Source organism: Mytilus edulis, chromosome 10 (genome assembly GCF_963676685.1).
Source record: "Mytilus edulis chromosome 10, xbMytEdul2.2, whole genome shotgun sequence".
Classification (NCBI taxonomy): Eukaryota; Metazoa; Mollusca; class Bivalvia; order Mytilida; family Mytilidae; genus Mytilus; species Mytilus edulis.
In genome coordinates, this window is record NC_092353.1 from 25,429,824 (window position 1) to 25,457,822 (window position 27,999).

Sequence of the window (27,999 nt, forward strand, 5' to 3'; positions counted from 1 at the left end):
GAAAACATTTATCTCTTTCACAAATAAACTACAAAGTCTAAACAAAATATGTGTTTTGTCTATAAATTATGTTGTTTTATAGTAAAATAGTGTTTTAATATTATACCTCAACTGAGACTACTATAACACATATGTAATAGTAGTCTCAGACCTCAATTAATACAGTATAAATAAGTAACTTTTCACTAATTTTCAAATTGCAAGTGGTATATTTGACTGCTCAATATAAGTACCAAACTATTGGACCTCAGTGAAACTATTTGACCACTGGCGTCATGTCGTTATATTTCGCTGAATTTCAACATGTAACGTTCAAATACCACTTAGAGATTGGATTATGTTGAGAATATTGGGGAGAAATGACATTGTGTTTTACCTATAGTATCTAAGGGTTGACGTCAGTGACTGCAGCATGTAGCCTTTAATGAAGTATTCAGAATATGTTTGAGGTAAACAAAAAACTGAGTATTGTTGTGTTATTATACAACCGTAATTTTGGGGTTTGTATAATGCTATGATGTCATTGTCTTCGTCATCGTCGTCCAAAGACCCACTTCATTCCAGACAACATGGACAATAACTTTAGTTTTAGTAAATTGGATCTCTATGCAATTTTACATGAAGGTTCAATACCTCAAAAAGTAGGTTGGGATTGATTTTAGGGGTAATGTTATAAACAGATTATAAAAAAAGGGTAAGTAAGTAAGGTAGCACTCCACAGTTAGGTGTGTAGTTTCGCATTTTGACCCCTGTGGATTTTTCAAATATGAGAGCTTAAGTGTCCAATAAAATTCATTTTTGGATAGCTGAGTATTAAAATAGCCTTTGTACTGGGTTTATATGAACACCAAGATTATGTAATGTATGTAATATAGGCTGTTTTCTGTATGACAGTCTGTATTGGCATGTCCCTACCATACATTGGTCCATCAAATTTTTTTTTCCAACTTTTTATCGCACAAACTTTGTGATTGGATTTTACGAAAAAATGAGGCAAAAGACACCCATTTTTATTTGATCATGAGAAGATTTATGAAAACAGTTTCTAAAAAGGTATCACTCAAAGGCATTGAAATTCTAGTTTGATCCAAATTTTGGGGGGATATGTGACGTGTTCACCCCCCTTTTTGCAATATTTTATGGTAAATAAATGCAGAATGTTGCCATGGATACACATAAAAGGAATTAATTTTCACTCTTTTAACTTTGAAAATCACATCTATGGAATATACTGATTTACATACATATGCACATGTACAACACAAACAGTTAGGTTAATGCATTAGAAATCCAGGAATAGGAGATGATAAAACATTTTGTGGCTCATTTTTAATTTTATTTACTAACTGTGGAGTGCTACCTTAGTAAGTAAGTACATTTTATTTAGAGTTGGCATGGATCTCTTTGATATTGTCAAAACTTAGATGAAATTTACTTTTTTTTTTAATTGCTTGCTTCCAGTAAACAATTTGCCGATATATTTTCTGTTGGCAGTGAACTCAACGTGACCTTTCTCTTAAAATCTGACTATCGCAATACGCATGAATCTCTCATTGAAATAAACTATTATCATATTGTATAAATATATATATGTTATACATGCGCTCAATATCCAAGCTTCTTTGTTGATTGGTTTAATTACTATAAAGGTGACAATCAGTAAACTACAGCTTAAAAATACAACAATTAATAAGGCAGCAACCATTTGATTTTCCGGGGGGGGGGGGGCTATGGTTTTTTTTCTGGACAAAATTTTTTGCGGCGAAAAACAATCCATTTTTTTCGCGACAAGTCGAAAACATTTTTTTCTTTCAATTTTAGCATTACATATAGTGGCAGCTGAGGGTGAAACAAACAATTTTTTTTTTCTCAGAATCAAAAACAAATTATTTTTTTCTCCAAAAACTGGAAACAAACTTTTTTTTCCAAAAAAAAACATAGACATTTGATGGTCGCAAATACCCGTTTACTGTCTCTGCTAACGCGTCGCCAGTAAACTTACAGTAATTTGCAACCATCAATTCCCCAATTGATGCCATCGGAGCTTAAAATACAATACAGTTATCTCCTAATTTTAGCAAACAGAGTTTTTATACAACCGCAAAAATAAAAAAAAAATTTTGGTCGTATATTGGTATCACGTTGGCGTCGTCGTCGTCGTCCGAATACTTTTAGTTTTTGCACTCTAACTTTAGTTATAGAAATAGAAATCTATGAAATTTTAACACAAGGTTTATGACCACAAAAGGAAGGTTGGGATTGATTTTGGGAGTTGAGGTCTGAACAGTTTAGGAATAAGGGGCCAAAAAGGGGCCCAAGTAAGCATTATTTTGGTTTTCGCACCATAACTTTAGTATAAGTTAATAGAAATCTATGAAATTTTAACACAAGGTTTATGACCACTAAAAGAAGGTTTGGTTTGATTTTGGGAGTTTTAGTCCCAACAGTTTAGGAATAAGGGGCCCAAAGGGTCCAAAATTGAACTTTGTTTGATTTCATAAAAAAATGAATAATTGGGGTTCTTTGATATATGCCGAATGTAACTGTGTATGTAGATTCTTAATTTTTGGTCCCGTTTTCTAATTGGTCTACATTAAGGTCCAAAGGGTCCAAAATTAAACTTAGTTTGATTTTAACAAAAATTGAATCCTTGGGGTTCTTTGATATGCTGAATCTAAACATGTACTTAAGATTTTTGATTATTGGCCCAGTTTTCAAGTTGGTCCAAATCGGGGTCCAAAATTAAACTTTGTTTGATTTCATCAAAAATTGAATAGTTGGGGTTCTTTGATATGCCAAATCTAATATGTATGTAGATTCTTAATTTTTAATCCCGTTTTCAAATAGGTCTACATTTAAGTCCAAAGGGTCCAAAATTAAACTTAGTTTGATTTTAACAAAAATTAAATTCTTGGGCTTTTTTGATATGCTGAATCTAAACATGTACTTAGAGTTTTGATTATGGGCCCAGTTTTCAAGTTGGTTCAAATCAGGATCCAAAATTATTATATTAAGTATTGTGCAATAGCAAGAAATATCTAATTGCACAGTATTCAGCAATAGCAAAAAATCTTCAATTGCACAGTATTGTGCAATAACAAGAAATTTTCAATTGCCCAGTATTGCGCAATAGCAAGAAATCTTCAATTTCACAGTATTGTGCAATAGCAAATATTTTCAATTGCACAGTATTGCACAATAGCAAGAAATCTTCAATTACACAGTATTGTGCAATAGCAAATACTTTCAATTGCACAGTATTGCGCAATAGCAAGAAATATCTAATTGCACAATATTGTGCAATAGCAAGAAATTTTCAATTGATTGGAGTTATCTTTCTTTGTCCAGAATAGTAGTTGAATCAACTTAAATCATTGTTTCATACAATATACAATGTATATTCACTTTTACTACCAACTGATAAATTAAAACAATCTTTACCATTCAGTGATGACAAGCACCTTTTGTTACATTTTAATATTTTATGATGCATTTAAATGAGTAGTTATTGTTGCAAACTCGATTAGAAATTTGAATTGAGATCAGTTTTGGAAAAAGGGAAAGGGGGATGTGAAAAAAAAATGGGGGGGGGGGTTAAATTTTTCTCATTTCAGATTTCATAAATAAAAAGAAAATTTCTTCAAACATTTTTTTGAGAAGATTATTAAATATTCAACAGCATAGTGAATTGCTCAAAGGCAAAAAAAAATATATTTCAAGATCATTAGACCACATTCATTCTGTGTCCGAAACCTATGCTGTGTCAACTATTTAATTACAATCCAAATTTAGAGCTGAATCCAGCTTGAATGTTGTGTCCATACTTGCCCCAACCGTTCAGGGTTCAACCTCTGCGGTCGTATAAAGCTGCACCCTGCGGAGCATCTGGTTATTTATTTTATTATTACATGTATTTATAAATTATAATGTTATTTTGAAATGATTACATATTGTTCATTTATTTGTATAAATTCTTATAATTACTGTCTTAAAGGAGCACTAGCTATGAGATGTATAAAAATCTAAAGAAAGATTTGTTTTTGTTCAATCAATAATAAAAGTGAAATAGTAAAATAATAATTCGCTTTTAGCAGCCAAAATGGTTCAGTTTTGTCAAATTAAGCTAAATGATCTTGATAATGAAGTATTCACTTGCAAGTGAATAAGTCGACTTCATTAAATCCATATTCATGTGAACTTCAATTTAACCCCTTAACTAGAGATGGACAACGCATGCTTTGTATGTGTACTGATTATTTAAAGGAAAGGAATGTCAACATTGAAAGTGAAACAAAGGTAAATTCTACATGTAAAAATGATGAGAAACTTATATTTTTAATCTATAAAATGAAATTAAGCAGACCTATAAAAATCCAGCTGCACGTGTTGGCTTAATCTATTTATATCTAATCATTAGTATATTTATGTTAACATCGCTTATATTGTCATCTGAGGTCAACTCGATATTTAATTAGATGGAGTCTAGACTAAAATACACACGAAACGAATATACATATTATTATTGACCCTATTTTCTGTAAACTGTTTATTTCACACTTTTGATAGTTTGGATAAATGTTTTACATTGTTATAAATAAAATATGAGAATTTGAGTCAAATCGGTTAATTTGACAGCTAGTGCCCCTTTAAGATATTGTACATGTCTTAAAAAAAACTTGCCCTCTTTTCTTTATTTGAAAGTAAATGTCCCTATTAACAGTAATTTTTTCATATTTTTTTTACAGAATCAATAAACAGATAAACGATGGATTTTGGATCGTCTTATGTTTATGTTTATGATGAACCAGAGTATGAGGTGTTTTCTGATGGTGAATTTGATGAAGGGATGGAACTGAGGTAACATATTTTAATAAAGTGTATAATGTTACAAATTTAGTTTTTTTTTGGAATTGATTTTGTTTTGAATAATTATTATGATAAGTAAAATAATGTACATAGGTTTTAATTGAAACATTTGTCATTTGCTTTGGCTTTTGTCTGAATTGTTTCCCCCGGAGCATGTGCTTACCTGTGAATATACACCAGAGGTGAATGTTTCCCCCTGAGCATGTGCTTACCTGTGAATATACACCAGAGGTGAATGTTTCCCCCTGAGCATGTGCTTACCTGTGAATATACACCAGAGGTGTCAATGTTTGACAAAATATTTGTTATCTGAAAACCTAAACCTTAGATACTGCATGTATCTGAATGTTAACTGCAAAAAATCAAAATAATCCAATTATTAGTAAAATATGCTACTGAAAATATGTTTATGCATATTATGATTTTATCATTGGATAAAGATACATTCACAAAAAAACATACAATGGATTTGCTTTACCATAATGATCTTAGTTAAGCTATCAGATAACTAATTTATGTTCAGTTCTTTTTACTTTTATCTATTTATAGTGACTCGGGATCAAGTTCAGAAGAAGACTGTGGTAAGAATCTAAATCACATTAGAATGGCTTGTCTTTGTTGCAACTGGTCACTTTATTTTTGTTTAGAGAGAAAGGCTCTGTGAAAGTACATGAGCATGATGATGACTGTGTAAGCAGTATACAAGAATGAAAAAGATATACAATGTAAAACATTAATTCAATCAACAAATCCATTACCATGATAAATTGATAATAATACTAAATATTAATGCTATCATAGAATATGTTTTTAAGTTTCAGGTTTACCTGATTGTCATCAAATGTGTTTCAAAGTACATTGTATACATATATTTGTGAATGTCATCATTTTTGCAGCACACATTGAAAAAATCCTTCATTTTCATTTTAGCTTCATTGACACATAATGCCATTATATATTTTCACCAAGTTTGATATTTCATCACTAATATTTCTTTAGATTTCATGCCTGTATCTTTATTTGACAATTTGTTAAAAACTATATACATGTATATATCTTGCTCCACCTTTAGGGCAATGTAAACACATTGAAACCAAGCACTTTTCAATTTACTTTTGTTTTGGACTGTGTTGATATCTACAAAAATGTATTTATATTTTAGGTTTTTAGGTTTTTAGTCATGTTTCTTCTTGTCTTGAATTTGTTAGAAAATTGTCAAAATCAAGAAGTAGCTGAAATATAGCTTGGTGAAATCAAAATATATTGCTTGTTTATCTAAGTTCTAAACTGATCCCTATAGAACATTGTCATCATTGCAGTATACCAAAACTTGTTGATTGTTTACTATTAGATATTATTTACATACATGGTTATCATATTTTACAATGCTTTTTTAAACTCAAGGAGAAAGTGGATGATTTTAAAAGCTTACTTTTTTCATCATGTTTCTTCATTGAGTTGTTGCTGTACTTTCTCATTTTGATTTCATTGATTTTTTTGTACATTAGAATTTATGTTGTTTTGCAATATGGTACCCTTGTTATATGATTTCTCATGACTGTGTCAGATACAATCTTTAGAACTATGTAGTTACTGTAAATATACACTTGTTAATTAATCATTATCAATGTTGGTATATTGTGGTTCCATCCTTATTCACTCACCTTTTTTTTTTTTTAAGGTGCATTATAAGTCATATTACCTTATCCTTATTATTTTGTAGATTCACATGTTAGAAGAAAGAAACACACTTGGAGAAATGTTTCATCAAAGGATATATGTAAGTGTAAATTAGAATATAATTTGATATACCAAAAAGTATTATTTTTCAAACAAAATTTTCTACAATATAGTACCTTGTATGCTTGTATATAACTTTAAGGGCATAGGATACAGTTATACAGGGAAGGTAATGACGTTTCTTATGTAAATTGTTATTTTCGCGACATCTAACTATGACTTATCAGGAAAAGATACAGTATTCGACTGATTTTTATCCTTCAAACTTATCTAACTTGAAAACGAGTTCATGTACCCCTCTGTTTTAAAATGCCATTTGGTTTGATAAAGTTCGAAGATTATGTGTGCCAATTTTCATGAAAACGTAAATAGTGCATTTTTTTTGTAAATTTGATAAATATACAGCAAACAAAGACATTTTTTTTTATACATTTGTGAACATTTGATAAATATGAGTTATTTGAGAAGTAAATTCCACAAATTTAGAAGACATTTATATTAGAATTTATAAATAATTAAATCCACAAATCCAAATTTTGAGCAAATATATAAAATTTGGACCTCATTTGACTCCAAAAGTAGCACATGAAGGTCTATTTTTTATTACATATTTGATTTAATCAGGCAATAATTAGCCTATATGCAAATTGTCAGCAAAGTTTGAATATGGGATCAAAACTGTATCGTATGCCCTTTTAAAATAAATAAACAGATATCATTCCCAAAATATACCACAATCAATGATTTGTGAAACACTTACAGAATGATTATATCTATATTAAGAAAAAAAAGACAGATTTAAAGATAAAAAGTAAGTAAAGAAAGGAAAGTGAACTATAAGAATGTAAAATATTGTTGTGATTGTCCTATTATTTGATATGAAGAAGCATTCAAAAGTAATTTTCTAAAAATATTTCAGATAATGCACCAGATCCAACTGTATCAGGAAAAAAAGAGAAAAGAGCTGATACCAATGTGGTCTGTATTAATTTCTCTAAGCTGGTATCTCCTAGTCACATGTTTACAGGAGATCCTGTATACTGCAAGGATTGTAAAGCCATTCTGTCACATATCAGTAAAGTGTCAAAGGCAGAACAGCAACAGGTAAGCTGAAATTCATTTTTGTCGAGCCTGCAACTTTTGTTGCAGAAAGCTCGACATAGGGATAGTGATCCGGCGGCGGTGGCGGCTACGGCGGCGGCGTTAGCTCACTTCTTAAAAGTTTTATATTTTAGAAGGTGGAAGACCTGGATGCTTCATACTTTGTATATAGATGCTTCATGTTACGAAGTTTCCGTCAGTCACATGTCCAATGTCCTTGACCTCATTTTCATGGTTCAGTGACCAATTGAAAAAAAAATTCAAATTTTTTGTAATGTTGAATTCTCTCTTATTATAAGTAATAGGATAACTATATGTGCATACCTTGCAAGGTCCTTGTGTCTGTCAGACAGTATTCACTTGACCTCGACCTCATTTCATGGATCAGTGAACAAGGTTAAGTTTTGGTGGTCAAGTCCATATCTCAGATACTATAAGCAATAGGGCTAGTATATTCGGTGTATGTAAGGACTGTAAGGTGTACATGTCCAACTGGCAGGTGTCATCTGACCTTGAACTCATTTTCATGGTTCAGTGGTTATAGTTAAATTTTTGTGTTTTGGTCTGTTTTTCTCATACCATATGCAATAGGTCTACTATATTTATTGTATGGAATGATTGTTAAGTGTACATGTCTAGCGGGCAGATGTCATGTGACCTTGACCTCATTTTCATGGTTCAGTGGTCAAAGTTAAGTTTTTGAGTTTTGGTCTTTTTATCTAATACTATATGCCATAGGTCAACTATATTTGGTGTATGGAAATATTTTATGATCTGTATGTCAGTCGCGCAGGTTTTATTTGACTGTGACCTCATTTTCACGGTTCATTGCACAGTGTTAAGTTTTTGTGTTTTGGTCTATTTTTCTTAAACTATAAGTTATGGGTCAACTATATATGTTGTATAGAAGCATTGTTAGCTGTACATGTCTGCCTGGCATGGTTCATCTGACCTTGACCTCATTATCAAGGTTCATTGGTCTTTGTTTAGTTATCTTGGTTAATGTTAAGTTTATGTGACAGTTGTAATAAAGCTTAGCTTTATACTTAGGACTATCAACATAATATCAATGGTTAGTATAGAAGGCGAGACATTTCAGCTTGTGCACTCTTGTTTATATATTGGTATCAGGTTGGCGTCGTTGTCGGAAGACATTTGGATTTCGCACTATAACTTTAGTATAAGTAAATAGAAATCTATGAATTTTTAACACAAGGTTTATGACCGTAAAAGAAAGGTTGGGATTGATTTTGGGAGTTTTGGTCTAAACAGTTTAGGAATAAGGGCCAAAAAGGGCCCAAATAAGCATTTTCTTGGTTTTCGCACTATAACTTTAGTTAAGTAAATAGAAATCTATGAAATTTTGACACAAGGTTTATGACCACTAAAGGAAGGTTGGGATTGATTTTGGAAGTTTTGGTCCCAACAGTTTAGGAATTAGGGGCCAAAAAGGGCCCAAATAAGCATTATTCTTGGTTTTCGCACAATAACTTTAGTATAAGTAAACAGAAATCTAGGAAATTTAAACACAAGGTTTATGACCATAAAAGGAAGGTTGGGATTGATTTTGGGAGTTTTGGTCCCAACAGTTTAGAAATAAGGGGTCCAAAGTGTCCAAAATTAAACTTTGTTTGAATTCATCAAAAATTGAATAATTGGGGTTCTTTGATATGCCGAATCTAACTGTGTATGTAGATTCTTAATTTTTGGTCCGGTTTTCAAATTGGTCTACATTAAGTTCCAAAGGGTCCAAAATTAAAGTTAGTTTGATTTAAACAAAAAAGTCATTCTTATTTGATTATGGCCCAGTTTTCAAGTTGGTCCAAAATTAAACTTTGTTTGATTTTAACAAAAAATGAATAAATGGGGTTCTTTGATATGCTGAATCTAACCATGTATTTAGATTTTGGATATTGGACCATAATAGGTAAATGTCAAATTTAATTTTTGAAGTTCTTAGACCACATTCATTCTGTGTCAGAAATCTATTGTGTGTCAACTATTTAATCACAATTCAAATTTAGAGCTGTATCAAGCTTGAATGTTGTGTCTATACTTGCCCCAACTGTTCAGGGTTCGACCTCAGTGTTCCTATCAAGCTGGGCCCTGCAGAGAATCTGGTTGTAACTCACCCACACAAAAGGACATGAGATAGCAGACTAGTACCAGCAACAATTTTTTTTTTTAAAACATAACAAATCTATGAATAATTTTTTTTGCATATAACTCATCTTAAATTCTTGTATGAATGTGTTGTCTGTCAGAAACAAAAATGTATTCTTTGGAAATTAAAGCTTGTACATAAAAATAGAATTTATAAATTTTAGTTATGGACCTGTCAATTCTGTGGAGCATTAAATGAAATCAATGTCATGGACGAGGAAATACCCAAGGAGGAAGATGTAACCTTTATGTTAGAACCTGCTTTATCTACAACCTCAGCTGGACCATCAGGAACAGATGAGTCTCTTGTTATCTTCTGTATTGACATATCTGGCAGTATGTGTGTTACTACTGAGGTGAGTGTACAGGATACCAGGAGAAATGAGTCTCTAATGTCATCTTCTATATTGACATATCTCCTAGTATATGTGTTTTTTTCTGAGGTGTGGTTTGTACAATCTATAGTGTATTGTATATAAATCCAAGATTACTCGATATGACGATTTATTGATGAAAAGAGAAAAATTGAGACTAGATAAGATATTTTTCCAAGTTTTTTACTTTTTTTTTTAACCTAGTTCATTGTAGCTGTAACTTGCCTAAGAATTGTTTTCAATTGTCCTGGGCAATCAGTTTAGTGTTCATGTGGAACCCTGTCAATCCAAGACGTTTTCTTCCAAATTCTTCTGAAATGCTTGTACATTTATTTATCATATGTTTTGTAGTAAATACAGTAGTTTTGCATATGTGATAAATAGCCTGCTGTTTAATCCATATCGCGCAACTTTGATGCGCACCCTTTATCGCATACCCTTTATCACACCCCTACCCTTTATCGCATACCCTTTATCACACCCCTACTCTTTATCACACCCCTACTTTTTTTTTTTTTTTTTTTTTTTTACTTAAAGTCAGTTTTGGTATTTTTTTTGCTTAAGAAAAATTTTCCTCAAAATAGGTAAATTTTTTGAATGACGTCATTGTTTGGTATGTGACGTCACGAACGTCGAGTTTTCATATTGTATGTGATGTCACGAACGTCAAGTTTTCATATTTTTTGGCACACTAAATGCAACTATGAAAAATACAAAACACACAAATTAATACAATAATAAACAAAATATTTTTAAAACAACAGCACGCAAATTGTAAGGTAACCCAGGTGCTTCGAACGGATAAGTAATTGAGCAGTTCTTTTAAGGCCTTTGAAACAAGACAAAAGTAGAACTGAAGGTAACCCAGTGCTATGGATCAGAAAACAGTTCACTAATATAATACTCTTCTGTTGAAATATATGATAAAGTGTATAATACATGGCAAAATCCGTATCACATGCCGTATCACCCTCGACCAATATCATCCCTCGGGCCTAAAGGCCCTTGGGCTGATATTGATGTCTCGGGATGATACGACATATGATACGGATTTTGCCATGTATTATTCTCTATATATTGATTAGATATTTGAATATATAGGTGTAATACCACCATTGATTTTTCCGCATTAGTCTTTGTTAAATTGGCACTTTTAAAAAAATTGTACAGTATTTACCTTTATTTCAACCAAAGAAATACTTTGCATGTATAAAGTTTAATCCTTTCCAGTGCTACAGTGAAAATTTCACACTACATTTCATTGCATATAAGAAAGTAACCATCACCAGTAGTAAACAACCCAATTTTTACACTGTTATTTACTGGTTACCTGCTTTGGTAACTATGTAACCTTAACGTTCCAAAATATTTTATAAGACCATCAAATAAAAAAAGAAAGATGCTTTTAGACACCCAACATACATGTTTATGACTCAGAAAAATTTAAGTGCATTGAAATGCAGGGTTAATTTTCTACAACTGTCAAATTCAAGGGAATATTTTTTTAGGCCTACTTTTGTATACAACCGTATGTGACGTACCATGATTTGGTGGTATTACACCTATAGTCATATCCTAAAAAATCACATGAAACAATAAATGTAGGATAAAAACAAACCTACTTTACTTTGATTGTATTAGAAAAAGTAATGAGCATTGTGAATTATTTTAAATTGGTTTATAAAATTCTTGCATCAGCTATGCCCATGTTTACAAAAAACTATCTGTGAGTTACTACTGGGGTCAAATTCATAAAACTTTGCTCAGTGCTCGGAGCACAAAAATCATGCTTGAAACATGAAATCCAACACTTTGATTGGTTGATTTTGGAGTACGAGTACAAAAAACTGACTCGAAAGTTTTATGACTTCAAGGCCAGGTCCAAAATTTTATTATCCTAAATAATTTGATACCGTTATATAGATATAGTCATTATTGCAAATGTTTATTTTTTCTGATGGATACATCAGCTTTCTTGACAATTAGATATGACAGAACAAAAGAATCTTCATACACTATAAATTTGTATATTTCCGTGGGTATCAAATAAGGGGAAAAAATTGTTTGTAGTGGATATTTGATTTAAAGGTTAAGTAAAGGTCTGCATGCAAGTCTTTTAAAATGTGCACTTCCTTGAATATTAAAATTTGTGGTTATGCATGAAAATTGGTATCTGCACAAGAATAATAATGAACCGACAGTAGGCATAGTATAAAGAATCTAATGAACTTGTGTTGTATAAAGCTGATGATACATTCTTGACAGCATTTATCAAAATATAACAGAGATAAATTAGCTGTCATCATATCGAAATAACTTTTTTCAAAAGGATTAAAAATCACAGCAACCATTTCTTATTTTATATCTTACTTTAGGTTCCTGGCAGACTTGACTGGATAAAAAAAAGCTGGCGAAATACTGGTAGATATGATGTATGCCGAGATGTTACTCAGGTCTCCCGTTTACAAGCAGCACAGGCAGCTGTAGACCACCAGTTAGAAGAAATGATAAAGGAACATCCAAACAGGAGAGTTGCATTGATAGCCTTTAGTAGTGAGGTAATTGAATCTGAATTGATTTGTAATCTTTCAGGGTTTACTGAGATTTACTGTGCCTCATTGCTTACTATTGTATACTTTTTTTTTCCATATCAACAAATGGGTTAGAATTTGTGTCCACAACTCCATCTTCGCTAGCCAAGGGTTACGATCCACTCCCGCTCTCTCCACAAACACATCATTTCCCTCCGAAATTGCTTTAATTGCTTTCTCCTGATAAGCCGTCAAAGAAGAAATTTGAAATTTATCACATATTTGTTTGTATAAATACTGGGCGCAGACATTTTGTTATTAACCAAACTACATATATTACAACTGCTCTCATTGGTCAAAAATGATATAGTAGAAGTGGGCGTGTCATCTATTTATCGCTAGATGGCGTAGCATTGTTTTAACAAAATCTGGCTCAATCCGCCAAGAGTGGAGAGAGCGGGAGTGGATCGTAACCCTTGGCTAGCGAAGATGCCACAACTCCTATTCAAGCAAATATATTGTTCAAGTACAAATGTACTTTACTGCAAATCTTATATCAAATAAGATATTTTGATTGTATAAAAATTAGGGATATAAGTAATGACATAAGTTTAAAAATATTTTTGGAATTGTTCATTCCTAATTCATTATTTCACACACACAACTTTTTTTTATTTTAAGCTTTTTATGATTTGAAAATATAACACAGATAATGATTTTCATAGGTTATTGTTGTTGGAGATGGAAGTCAAGGACAGATAAGAGTTAGAGGAAAAACTCAACTCAACAATCAACATCAACTCCTCAAGATTGGTAAAGACTTAAAAATTCCAGCAGCCATTAAAGACACCAGGAAACAGCTTGGGAAAAAAGTTTGGAGGTCAGAAAATTACTATTTATACTGCTGTAGATTTTATGTCCATATAATAATATTACATTGATGTTGCATAAGGATTCATCCATTGATATTGATTGGCAGACAACAATCACATGATCGTTATTTCTAATCAATATTTGCAATGCTCTCCATGACAACATTACAACAATGCATAGAAATGGCAAAAATTAAAAAAAAAAAATTAAAAAAATTGTCATTTCCTGGTAAAACATTGAAATTATATTTTAAAATTGGATGCATATATTTTGAAGGTTTATAAGGTCATATAAGCCTTAACCTTGTGCATATGAAGAACTTTTTTGGTTTCATTCTTTGGTCAATTGCTTTTTAAAAATTAGTCTTTAAAAAGAAGAATTTCACTGACATTCTATCACAATACAAATTAGATAAATAGTCCATTTGCCAATTACCAATTTTATTACACACTTTTTAAGCAAATTACTGCCCTTTGTCAATCGTCGACTGGTCCCATACTGAACAAAATTGGCATTTTCCAATTTTGGCATGATGAATTGAAAGTGAAGTATCGTCGATTTAACTAATTTTTCATTAAAAATAATTTCTGATGTCAAAAGTATTTAGCTGAACAACAAATAAATGTAATTATAAGATTTAAAAACCTTAAAGATTACTCACATTACGCACAGGTAAATTTGCTCTTTCTGCTGGCTCTCCATTGTAAATAAAAATTAATGTCCCTCATACGGGAGACAACTAAAAAAGGGATCTCTAATTACCCAGTTAATTACGGGAATTGGCAAGTAGCCTATTAGATATGAGATGACCATTTCAATATATGATTATAAGCCTTTAAATTCAGTACATGTAGAAATTCATTTTAAATTTACTAGTACGTTATCTGCAGTAAATGTTTATTTCAGCTAGACATATACCTCAAAACGTTTTATCTATAAAAAGTGTTACATGGAATTAAATTGCGAATCAATAATTACAGAACAAATGAAAAAATGAAATTCATATGATTAATCATACATTTTGGTCAACAATTGCAATAATAAATGCATGTACCGTTATACATTTCCAACTTTATACTATTATGATTTCAGTCTAGAAGAAGATGGATGGACAGCACTTGGTCCAGCCTTATGTATAGCTGTAGGCATGGCAGGAAAATGTCCTGGGTCAAAAGTCATAGTCTGTACAGATGGAATGGCCAATGAAGGAGTTGGTAGTGTGGAAACATATCGATGTAGTCGAGATGAGGGAGCAAACAGTGAACAATTCTATGAAGATGTAGCAATGGAAGCAGCAAAACAAGGGTAATTTTGATATCAAAGATTTATGTTAATGATTGTGATCAGAGTATTTGTTCTTCTAATGGTAAATAGAGTTGAAAATAGAAATAGGGAATGTGTCAAAGAGACAACAGTAGATATTGAATTTGTTATGCCAGGTTATGTTTTTTTAATATACTTTACATAATAACTGTTGCATTTTGTGTCATAAGTGGTTTATATTTTACAAAAGAGAGGCCATTTGGCTTTGGTGAAAATAGGATTCAGACAGTATTACTTGATCTTAATTGAATATGTTTTTTTTATGTCATAGGTAAAAGTAAAGAAAATATATATGGGTACTGCATGGTTTTACTCATTGTTAAAGGTTGTATGGTGACCTATAGTTTCTGAGCCATTTGCTCTTTTGTGAAGAGTTGTTTCATTGGCAATCATACCACATCTTCTTTTTTATATATCTAAAAAAAAAGTGTTCTGTAATTACAACTTACTAAAAATCTCTATTGAACTGCAGCATTTAACAACTCTTCTTTTTTAAACTACTAGAGTTTATTTAGCCTTTCATTTTGTACTTGAAATAACAAAAGGTTTTAAATGTATTTTAGGACTAGTATTTCTGTCATTAGTTTTAGAGGAACAGATTGTAAACTGGTTTACTTGGGAAAACTAGCAGATAAAACAGAAGGCCAGGTATGTTCAATAATAAGGAACTAGGATTTTTTTCAGTCTTATTTATTAAAGCTTTTGTAAAAAAAAAAAATTGTTTTCGTCATAAATGTTTTAATTTAATTTTTGATGGGACTAAGACTTACTTAAAACGGAAGACTGCAACAAATAAATTCAGTCAAGAGTGGAGTGTTTTAATTTTTTATGCAGGAAATATTTAAACAGCAATATATATGTATGTATTAGGGATGTCAAAAGATCTGGAAATTAATACTCGGATACTCGGTCGTGATACTCGAGGACTCGCGAGTACTCAGATGAATCTTAAACGTCTACTGAAAAGTTGAGATTTTAGGTGGGATGCAGTGTTGTTGTTATTACCTTTCATAAACATATTAACAAAATACAAAGTACTACAAAAGTAGCTTGATCCTCTGGGTTTGTTTTTATCATTTAAACAATGAGCTACCGACCGCCGTTTCTACAAATAATCTATCATAGAATTAGTAGCAATTATTGTTTGTGCACGTGTACATGAACCAAGTTCCAATAAAATCATAAATATTTGCTTATAACGTTCGACAACGTAGACAATATATGTATCATCTGTTTCTGATGAGTTGGTATTTATATATTTTATAATACGACTTGTCCATTAATTTGCCAACAATACTATTGGGCTTTTTTCGTGCTGCTCAGTCTTACTTTTTCTCTTATTTTTGCACTCTTGTTTGCCCTTCTTTTTTTAGCCATGACGTAGTCAGTTTATTTTGGACTTTTTGATTTGAATGCCGCTCTCGTACTTTCGCCAATCTTTAAATTGTAAATTAATTAATTATAGTTAAGTTTCAAATACAGAGTAATTAAATTAATTCAAATGTACATCTCATACCAATCACGTTTACATAGAAGTCTTGATTAACAAACAAAGGTCAGTTTTTATGGCTTGTGATGAGTTAATTATTAATCCATAAAAGTGTTGATCCTTGTACAAACACCGTTAAACATGTCTTTAATCAGTTGCGAAGGGTTCACTGCAGGTCAATTTGATTCTGTTCTTGTTTAGAAATATGAGCTGATCAACAAGTTCAGAAGAAAAACTGTTTGACTTTCTATGTTGTTACAAGTAGTGCACATGAAAACACTCCCTCGGGAGGAAAGGAGGTTGCTGGTACTACTATAACAAATAGTATCCTCAGGGTAAACATATTTATGTTATTAATTGATTTTATTTAGTATTACGAAGGGGATATTTCAACGGAAAAGTGAGTGAAATGTAAAGAGAAATATCTCAAGATGTATAATAGGCAACCGAGTATCCGAGTACTAAAACTGTACTCGAGTACTCGGTCTTCCGAGCGAGTACCTGAGTACTCGAGTACTCGTTGCCATCCCTAGTATGTATACAATATCTGTTCAGATAATTCCAGTGTTCAAATATGTAAAACAATGTGTACTGTTGATTCAGTATTATTTGTTGGACACCATTTTTCAGGGATTTTGTGTTTACTAAGTAACCACGAATTCCAATGTCCAATGAATAACAACATTTCTTTAGAAATAAATTCAGACTTTGGCAAAACCATGAAATCAAATTTACATGAAAATGCAAGTTTTCTTAAATCCCCCAAAATTGGTACCCACAAAAATAAATGATTTTTCAGTAATTGTAATGGTGCTAATGTAGGGTATTAATCATGAAGGTATTATTTAGGCTTGTATGATAAATGTTCTAATGAATATTTTTAAATTTCAGGTGAATATTGTTGACCCTCAGAAGTTGACCGATGAATTTTCTAGTATTTTGGCTGGAAACATCATAGCAACCAATGTTGTAGCAACTTTTCTGCTTCACCAAAAACTGTAAGTATAACTATATTAAAAGAATTTGATTTCTTCAAAATTCCTTTACAGCTGTCTTGCATGTGTACTTAAATTATATATAATTCCATTAAGATTACCAGTGCTAAAAAGGTTGATGTAAAGTTAATCAAATGTTTTCAACTTTTGTCAGATAGATATCCTGTCAAAACATAGAAACAACACATTTATCAAATTTATCAAAGAGATTAAAATAAAACTTACTAAATTAAAAGACAGAATAGATATGTATAAAATATGTATGTCCTTATTTAGTATTGTTAATTTTGATAGAATTAAGAATTGCATTTTAGAGCTTTACATCAGATTGTTGGTGTCAAAATTTTGCTATTTCTCAATCTAAATTACTATGGGTATTTCATTGTCATACATACAAATAAAAATTATCTCAGTTCATTGAGTTGTATTTCCATTGTTCAGGACATATTACAGTGACTTGACTGTTAGTGTTGCTATCCACCAATTGCAACTCATTCAAGACTTTAACTCCACTTTATTGATGGTATTTTTAAATCAGTCTATCAATCTGTATACTTATATTATAGCCATTACCATACTAAAGGTGAACTGTTTTATTGTTAATTGCTATAAAAATGTCCAAACTAAGCTTTTATATAGTTTTTCTTTTGAAAAGTATTCTATATTCATAAGAATCACACATTATGTGAATAAAAACATTTCATATTCAGTAAAATATTTGTGAAATTGCAATATGTTTGTAGGAAGGGGAGATAATCTTTTTTGGTTTCAAAAAATCTTTATTCAAAAGATTAGTATTTTAGGTTATCTCCACAAGGAAACTTATCAATAGCATATTGTTATTTCACACATATTTTACTGAATATATGATGTATTATTTTAAATGATATATGATTCTTATAAATATAAAATCCTTTTTATTTTTAATTGCTATAAAAATGTCCAAACTAAGCTTTTATATAGTTTTTCTTTTGAAAAGGATTTTATATTTATAAGAATCATATATCATTTAAAATAATACATCATATATTCAGTAAAATATGTGTGAAATAACAATATGCTATTGATAAGTTTCCTTGTGGAGATAACCTAAAATACTATTCTTTTGAATAAAGATTTTTTGAAACCAAAAAAGATTATCTCCCCTTCCTACTAACATATTGCAATTTCACAAATATTTTACTGTATATGAAATGTTTTTATTCACATAATGTGTGATTCTTATGAATATAGAATACTTTTCGAAAGAAAAACTATATAAAAGCTTAGTTTGGACATTTTTATAGCAATTAAAAATAAAACAGTTCACCTTTAGTATGGTAATGGCTATAATATAAGTATACAGATTGATAGACTGATTTAAAAATACCATCAATAAAGTGGAGTTAAAGTCTTATAGGACTGTAAGTATGTTTTAATTTATCACCTTGCACTTTCAGTCTTGACTGTGGTTTTCTACAGCAGTTGGTTCAAATTTCTGACCAGTTGAACAATTTGGTTAAATAAAACAAATTGCAATTTGGTCAAAATTTTGAATGAATTGCAATTGGTGGATAGCAACACTTTCAGTCAAGTCACTGTAAAAACAAATAACAAACTTCTTCTTTTATACTATTGAAAATATTTCAGTGATTGTTTCAGATTTTGAAAAGGAGATCTTAAATTCTGCAGAAGATAATTTTTTGAATTCCTGTCGGTCAACATTATTTATTCATATTTTTAATCTAATATAGTTGTTACTCTTGACTTTTTTTAAATTTGTGAAATGTTCACTTTTATTTTCAATAACTGAAATTCTTATCTTAATACTAGTCCTGTAGATTCATATATATTCGTTGGAAACCAATTTTTGTTGATTTCGTGGGAACATGTAAACCATGAAATTAAATGTTCAACGAATGACAAATTTTCTATGGACTTGTAAAACCACGAAATTAAATATCCATGAACATACAAATTTTCCTTTATCCATGAAAATTGGTACCCACGAAAATAAATGAATCCACAGTAATGCATTTATATCTCAAAGACTTACAAATACAATTCATAACAATATATTGCTTTCTCCTTGGTAGGTTTGTAGATGATGAACGTAAAAAAGAAAGCAAAGTTGTGAAACAGATTGGAAATGTTACGGCTGACACTGAGTTTACATTTGAATATGGAATTAGGATCAACGATCCGAGAGATGAGCAAGACACTGTCACTGAAACTGCACATAAAGAGAAAATGATATCCATGGAAATGGTAGAAAACGGGAAAACTATTTCCATGGAAACTGATAAGAAGCAAGAAGGTACAAACACATACTGTAATGATTTAGAGCTCATATGCATCACTTTTTCAACATGTTAATATTTGTTAATTTAATTTTAACAGAACATAGTTAAATAGTTCAAATAAGATAGATATTTTTGATTTTAAATTTTCATTCTTTGTTGTATTTAGTATCGTAATTATATCACCTGGAATTGTTCTTGTTGTCTGAGGTTTTGTGTACCCTTTGTGCAAACTGTGGAAATATTCCATGCCAATAACTGAATATACTGTTAAAATATTAGGTATTACATAAAAAATGTATGTTGTTGAAACTACTATAAAGAGTTAGTTTCCATAGTTGGAATAAATGTTAAAAGATGCATTCTTTATCAAATATTAAATATTCTTTCAGAGAGAAAAGTAGATGATCAGCCTAATGAAGCAAGTACGTCCTCCGAAAGTGGAAGATCGAAGGTCAAAGTTGAGGTGCCTGATGATTTACCTTTCCAGCTTCAGCTTAAATACACTGACACAGATGGAGCAACAGCATTGAGGGTTTTTACACAGATAAAACCTGCTACAAGGGACAGGAAAGAAGCTGAAGAAAGTAAGTAAACTGGCGGATTGTAAGCTGTACATATCTTCCTGGCATGGTTTATCTGACCTTGACCTAAATGCAAATTGTTTTTTTCTTCATATTATTAAATTATTAAATTAATCTTCCAGGTTATGGCATCAGTTAACATTGCGACTTCTAAAGTTTGTGAAACATCCAACATTTGCCTGATCTCTGATTTCTGCAGACCAGAATTGTTTCATTTTTAAAAAAGATGACACAATTTTATGATGATTTGGTTCAATTTAATTGATAACATTGATATAGGAGAAAAATTTGAAACTTTATAATGTGCTGATAAAAGTGATAAATCAAGGAAATGAAAAGTAGATATTACACAATTTTTTATTTTTGCTTGTTTAGTTTAACTTCTTAGCAAGTCAGCCTCATGTACTATTTCTACATATTATGAAACTGCCTTCTTGTTATTTCAGAAACAAATGTGGAAGTGATTGGAGCTAATGTACAGAAACAAATAGGTTCTTTAGTACTAGATGGTTGTTACACAGAGTCCAGAGTAAAAGCTTTGATGAATCAAAGACTAGTATGGAGACATAAAAAGTAAGTTTCATTTCACTAATTGGTCTTTTTTCAGAGGATGATATTTCTTAGCTGTATTGAAAAAGAACCAAGATGAAAAAAAGAAAGTCATAAAATTTTCGTAATAGGCATATTGAGAGATTCTTGTTAATTAATTCACTAGGAAAAAAATTATACAATTCTGTTATTAATAATAAATTTGAATTGGGTATGAATACAGCAAATAATAGGTTATAATGCAGGGTTGTACCCTTATTCACCTTTTGGCGTTTCTTCGATAACTTGTTTGTTGCTCATCTTTCATTTTTGCTATGTGCTTTGTCTGTATGTTGTTTTGTGTTTCTTCGTTACATTTATGATGTGGCTCTGTACTTACATGTCCTGTCATTGTGTTATTGTACTATGATAAATTTGTGTTCTTGTCTTTAATTTTGACTAATATGTTTGGACTGCCCCATACAGAAATTGCTAACAAAAGCACATAAGTTTCACATGTGAAGCACATGAGATGCAAGTAAGAATTGTATGCAAATCAGGTTGCTCATATGTGCAGTTTGGTAGTTCATATGTGCCCACAAAAATCTAACAAAATGCTCACATGTGCAATTCAAACCTCAGGTGAGCTTTTATCATCCATGTTAGTTTTATGTTAGTTTTGTACTTTGAAAAGTTTTTCCATTCTTCTAACCATTCAAAACTAACCTACATCATTGCTCATATGAGCTTTTTCAAAATGACATGCCCAGTCATGTACTTCCTGTAAATTCAGATTCATGAAAAGCATGCAATAAAGGAAGGTAGATGGATATGGAAAATGTTAATTCCTATATTGTGCTATTTGAAGAAAGGCATTGTTGAAATCTGATAAAACTAGTGTGGCTGTGGTTAATTATTTGTAAGTTATCATTTCTATTTCATTATTTTCATTTTTGTGTCAGATTTTGAAATATATTACAATTTTAAGTCCTTTATGGGAATATATATACAGGTTGCTTCAAAATAAGTACTACATGTATAAAGATTTTTCCTTTTAAACTTTTTGAAATACAGTACTTATTAATCAAAGACATTCATTGTGTACTAAACTTGCAAGTCCCTCTATTAGTTTTATAATGTAATGTTATGTTTTTAGTCATGATCATGATTATTGTTTAAATAAAAAAAAAAATGATATGAAAATCATAATTAACTGACAATAATTAAAGAATAACTCTTTTAACATGATGTATCAGTTATTTTATTTTCAACTGAATTATTTAAGATTTTCATTGAAATTTGAAAAATATTCCTTTTTTAAAGCAGCCATTTTGTTTTGGTCAACTATAATATTCACGTGTGCAACATGTTAGCAACTGCTCATATGAGCAATCTAATAAAATGCACATGTGAAACAAAAGCTCATATGAGCAGTTGCACGTGAGGTTTTTAAGATGCAAATTAGGTTAGTTTCATATGTGCAATTTTTTTGCTCACAAAATGCTCACCTAATTTCCATGTTAAAAAACTCGTGTGCAAACCTGTTAGTTTCTAACGTGAGCATCTTATGTGCGACTTATGTGCAACATGTTAGCACTTTTTGGTAAGGGGTATGCTATTTTGTGCTTCTTTGTTGCATGATGGTATGTTTTTTAGTGATTAGGATTATAGCACAATGTTGACTGGTGTGTTATTGACAGTTTTACCTATTATGTCTGTTTGTTTTGTTTTTTTCATGCATCGTTGTCAATATAATGGAATTTGATGCGACTGTCATACAAGTGTGAGGTTTAGCTAGCTATAAAACCAGGTTCAATCCATCATTTTCTACACCAGTAAATGCCTGTACAAAGTCAGGAATATGACAGTTGTTATCCATTTGTTTGATGTGTTTGAGCTTTTGTTTTTGCCATTTGAATAAGGACTTTCTGTTTTGAATTTTCCTCGGAGTTCATTATTTTTGTGATTTTACTTTTTATTCATATGAAACCATGCTATCATAATGTTATGTGCAACCATTTTATAGTAAGATGTTTTATAGATGTAGTAATATAATTATACACCCATTGATGGGACGTATTATAGTATATATCTGTCGGTCAAACCATGAAACTTTGGTGAATTATTTATCTATTAATGTAAGCTCCCATAAAATTTTTATAAATTTCAGTACATTTTCCACGTTATGGGATTTTATTCATAAAAAGGGTGGATTTTACAGTTTTTGGAAAATAACTGAAAAATACCTTATGGAATGTAGCTGTTGAATTTTATTAATATCATTTGTTTATTTCAGAATTTCTAAGCAGAAATGTGAGAAAAGGGAAGCAAGAAAAAAGTATAGAAGCATTTTCAAAAATGTCTCTAAGCTAGAACACAGAGTGAAGGCAGCTCAAAAGGTAAAGAAATGAAGAAGTCTGAATGCAGATATTTTTTATTGGGTTTGAAAAGTTCCTTGAAGTCCTTAAATTTACTATAAAATTGTATTGCACTTTGATTGGTTGGAACATAAAAATGTGATAAAAATATTCAACTTGGTACACCTTTTGGAACCTAGTAATGAACCTAACAGTGAACATAAAAGTGAACAACAGACGAGCACTAACTTTCACATTCAAATTCTATGAATTTCACTCATTGTTGAGTGTATTCAATCCAAAATCTAAATGTTAATCCTTTAAATGTTTCAAACACCATTTTAACAAATTACATGAAAAAATTTGTATGGATTTCCCGAGTCCAGAGTCGATCTGAAAATAACTATATCTCAATATTATTTCGAAATAATGTTGAAGTGGCAGTTTAAATCTCAAATTTGTTAATACATTTATTTTGAGCACCTTGTATTTGTTAGGTCACAGTAATAACATAAAGACAATGTCAGTTGATGTTATTTCTTTTTGAAGAAATATCGAAAATTATTTTTCCATCAGTTTATTCAGAAAAAAAAGGAAATTTCTTCTATGTTAAACCATATAAAAATATATACTAGCTAGGTAATATCTTTAGCTTCCAACTAATCTAGTTTATTTGTTTTCAGACAGAAAAAGCTACAAGAGGGAGATGTTTGAGTGAATCAGAAGGATCAGATGAAGAAGAGATGGGGAGGAGTAGAGGAAGGTCAAGAAGTAGAGAAAGAAGGACCAGAAAAAAGGTAATTATTGTCTTTTTATATGCCCTCTTATGGGGCGTATAATGGTATACCGTTGTGTCGGTCCTTCGTCAACATGTCTGACATTTACTCAAAAACACTTTATTTGTATAATCTTATGATGTCGTCTTCATCTTCATCTAATAAGTGTATGGATCTCTGTCAGATTGTACCTCAGTATTCCATTCCACAAAAGAAAGGTTAGGATTGATTTCTATTACTGAGAAGGTTTTTTTAAAGTTCAGAAAGGGGTCTTAAACAAGTAACGTGACGGTACCCAAATTGCACCTATTTTGACAGTTTTTTCATCTACGTTTTTTATGATAAAGACAAAAAATGTCCATTCTGTGTTTATTTTGTAGCCGTATCCTTCTTTATTATAAAGGTACACCAATTTGATTTTTATTCCATAATGGAATCATAGAAAAATTGGTCTAAACTGACCTCCAAACCATCAATGATTCTGAAATGAGGAGTACCCAAATTGCATCCATGCTTAAATTCACATCGTCAAAAGTCTAATAACAGAGCTTTTGTTTGTTTTCTTCAAATATTTTGAACAATTGGATATTAGTCCATGCTTACTCTTCATTATTTTTTAAATGAATACTTGTAACATATTGTATTTGCTCATTTTAAAAAGATGACGTTTTGATGACGTCGCATGGCGAAGTTTCAGTACCTTTTGCTTTTTCAGTAAATACTTCATCTGTTGATAAATACTGTGAACGTTTTGTGCATATCTAAATAGTTTTACCTATGTTGAAAGATGTGCTTAGTATCAAATCATAAAAATACAAATTGTTTAGTCTCTATGAAATCTTGTAAGATTTTCGCTGCTAGTTTTGCTAAATAGGTGCAATTTGGGTACTCGGTGCAATTTGGGTACTGTTACGTTATTTTTCTTGTTTCAGGACAATTACTTGTGTATAAGTATATGGATCTCTAAAAAAAAATGTACCACAAGGTTCTGTACCTCAAAAGGAAGGTTGAAATTGATTTTTGGGATTATAAAATTGTGAAAGGAAATGGTGAATATGTCAAAGCGACAACCACCCGACCATAGAGCAAACAACAGCCGAAGGCAACCAATGGGTCTTCAATGTAGCGAGAATTCCCGCACCCGTAGGTGTCCTTCAGCTGGCCCCTAAAATATGCATAATAGTACAGTGATAATGGACGTCATACTAAACTCCGAATTATACACAAGAAACTAAAATTTAAAATCATACAAGACTAACAAAGGCCAGAGGCTCCTGACTTGGGACAGGCGCAAAATTGCGGCGGGGTTAAACATGTTTATGAGATCTCAACCCTCCCCCTATACCTCTAGCCAATGTAAAAAAGTAAAAGAATAACAATACGCACATTAAAATTCAGTTCAAGAGAAGTCCGAGTCTGATGTCAAAAGATGTAACAAAAGAAAATAAATAAAATGACAATAATACATAAATAACAACAGACTACTAGCAGTTAACTGACATGCCAGCTCCAGACCTCAATAAAACTGATTGAAAGATTATGTCTTCATCATATGAATATCAGGTACAATCCCTCCCGTTAGGGGTTTAGTATCATACTATCATAAAATATATGAGAAGAACATAACCCGTATGACCCAAATTGTGTAATGAATAAGGGACCAAAATGGGACCAGAAAACTAGAAATATTGGTTTCTGGACAATAGTTTCAGGATAAATCTATGGATCTCTATGAAATTGTACCACAAGGTTTCATACCATAAATGAAAGGTTAGGATTCATTTTGGGGGTTCTGGGCATAACAAAAAGATTTATTGGAAACAATATGCTTTTCTAATTCTTTAAAAGGGGCATTATTTGTCAAAATTCATCTTCTCCAATTTGACTCAAATTCTCATATTTGACTTAAAACATACTTAAACTTATATCCAAATTATAAAAAGTCTTAAGTAACTATTTTGACAGACTTCTTTCTTTTTTCTTTTCTTTATTACACTTTTTTCTTTTAACAATATTTGAATTGAAATAAAAAGTACTTGTACAAAATTTGTCCTTATTAGTAACATTTGTTCTTAATGAGAGTTATTAAAGTCTAGATATGAATAAAGGTTTAGTATGGTCTTAGTTGGGAAAAGTTGTCAGACTGGTATGGAATTTTGAAGATCTTCCAAAGAAGTAGCAATTGAGAATAAAAAGAACTTAAACTGGATATTTTGCTGATTCACATATTTTACCAGGTGAGCAATACAAGCATACCCAAGCCTCTAATTATGTTTCCACATAATGTATGCTAATGAACAGATCCAGTGAAATCTCATTAAAAAATATGTTCAATATGGTCTTTGAGTTTGGTTTTATATTTGAAAGATTTATTTCAAAAGAATGATAAATAAATAGATACTGTCATGGAAAATAAGAAATAGAACTTAGTTAATAAACTAGGAGAAGATAAATCAACCAAAGATAATCTGTGCTCCATACTAAAAAGTGAGCAGGATTAAGATTTTAACAACACTATGAAATTTCAATCAGTGCCTGATATGGATGTAACTATAGCAAGCCTTTTACTAAAGTGACTATAAAACAAAAGATAAACAAAGGAATTATTTGCAGCCAACTTTGTATCAATGTAATATGATTTGGCTATTCACAATGGATGTCAGAACTTTTTTTTTTATATTATTCTTCAATGTATCAGATCTTCCCCAAAATTACCAATTGTGAAAAGTATGATTAAAAGTTATTTATTTATTTAGAAAAATAAATTGTAACAGCTTGACATTTCACTGCAGTATGTTTTTATTTCAGACATTGAGAGTCTCAGCCATGTCAGATTCATTTTCTACCGCTATGTATAAAGGTAGACAATGTAGATCTATCAGTAGATCAAGGTCTAGAAGTAGGTCACCAATAAACAACATGAGAAGGAAATTGTCACAAGATGATAGTAGCTCATCTGATGATTCTAGTAGAAGCAGGTCACCAGTTTGGAAGAGGAGAACCAGATCATCAGACAGCAGATTTAAAAGCAGGACACCAATTTGCAATTCAAGAAGGAGCACATCACCAGACTGTTGGTCAAGAAGGAGGTCTTGCAGATCTAAGAGCAGGTCACCACTTTGCAATTCAAGGAGGAGCATAACACCAGATCATCAGTCAAGAAGTAGGTCTCCATGTTATTGGAGAAGGAGAAATTCGCCTGTGTTCTCTCCATGGAATAGTAGGTCCAACAACACAAATAGGTTCACATGTATTAGACCTCAATGGGGCAGATTTTCAAGTAGCAGATACAGAAGGAGTTTATCACCAGCTGACCGATCCAGGAGATCTAGATCAAGATCTTTCACCAATAGGAGAAGAAGGTCTCCTGTTAATAGATTTTTCAGTTACAGAAATAGGAACAGATCACCAAGGTATAGGCAAATGATTCAGTCACCTAGTTACAGAAACAGGACCAGGTCAACAAGTTACAGAAGCCGGAGCAGGTCACCAAGTTACAGAAACAGGACCAGGTCACCAAGTTACAGAAACAGATCACCACATTACAATCAAAGAAACCAGTCACCAAGTTACAGACAAAGAAGCAGGACCCTATCAACAGATTCCAGTGATTCTGAGAGTTCTGATTAACAATGTACTTGTAATTGATATTTTATTATTTCAAATACAGACAAAATTTATTTTCTTGTATATTTAAAGTTGTAAAAATGTTCCTAAAAAACTGTTACAGTAACTGTTTTTTCTGCTTTTAGTTAAACATCTAAAGATATAATTTTTTTTAAGTATGATGCACACGTTTACTATTTAAAAAAAAAAATTTGACAGTGCAATAAATCAGCTAAGTTTCATGGATTTTCTGCCAAAGAATAATGAAATACTGGTCTTCAATTGCACATTTACTGTAAAAACTATTTTTTCCTATTGAAACATACTTATAAAAATTGAATGATGTTGAATAAGGTTTTTATACATCCAAAGACATTTGGGTATTAGGCAGTAACTTGAGTATGAGTGTATGGA

The 27,999-nt window shown here is 31.2% G+C and overlaps 1 protein-coding gene across 1 annotated transcript; it reads left to right on the forward strand.

Annotated features, from left to right (window-relative positions):
* The first annotated feature begins 337 nt into the window (after positions 1-337).
* On the forward strand, positions 338-27,609 carry LOC139492667 (circularly permutated Ras protein 1-like). Its single transcript, XM_071280818.1, has 18 exons — positions 338-449; positions 4,746-4,857; positions 5,416-5,447; positions 6,590-6,646; positions 7,526-7,710; positions 10,035-10,226; positions 12,620-12,802; positions 13,501-13,655; positions 14,741-14,953; positions 15,535-15,619; positions 17,352-17,458; positions 19,531-19,751; positions 20,127-20,321; positions 20,765-20,891; positions 23,143-23,245; positions 23,887-24,000; positions 26,788-26,957; positions 27,069-27,609. Exons 2-18 carry the CDS (start codon positions 4,766-4,768, stop codon positions 27,607-27,609), a joined length of 2,772 nt encoding a protein of 923 aa, XP_071136919.1. The 5' UTR covers positions 338-449; positions 4,746-4,765.
* Positions 27,610-27,999: the final 390 nt, after the last annotated feature.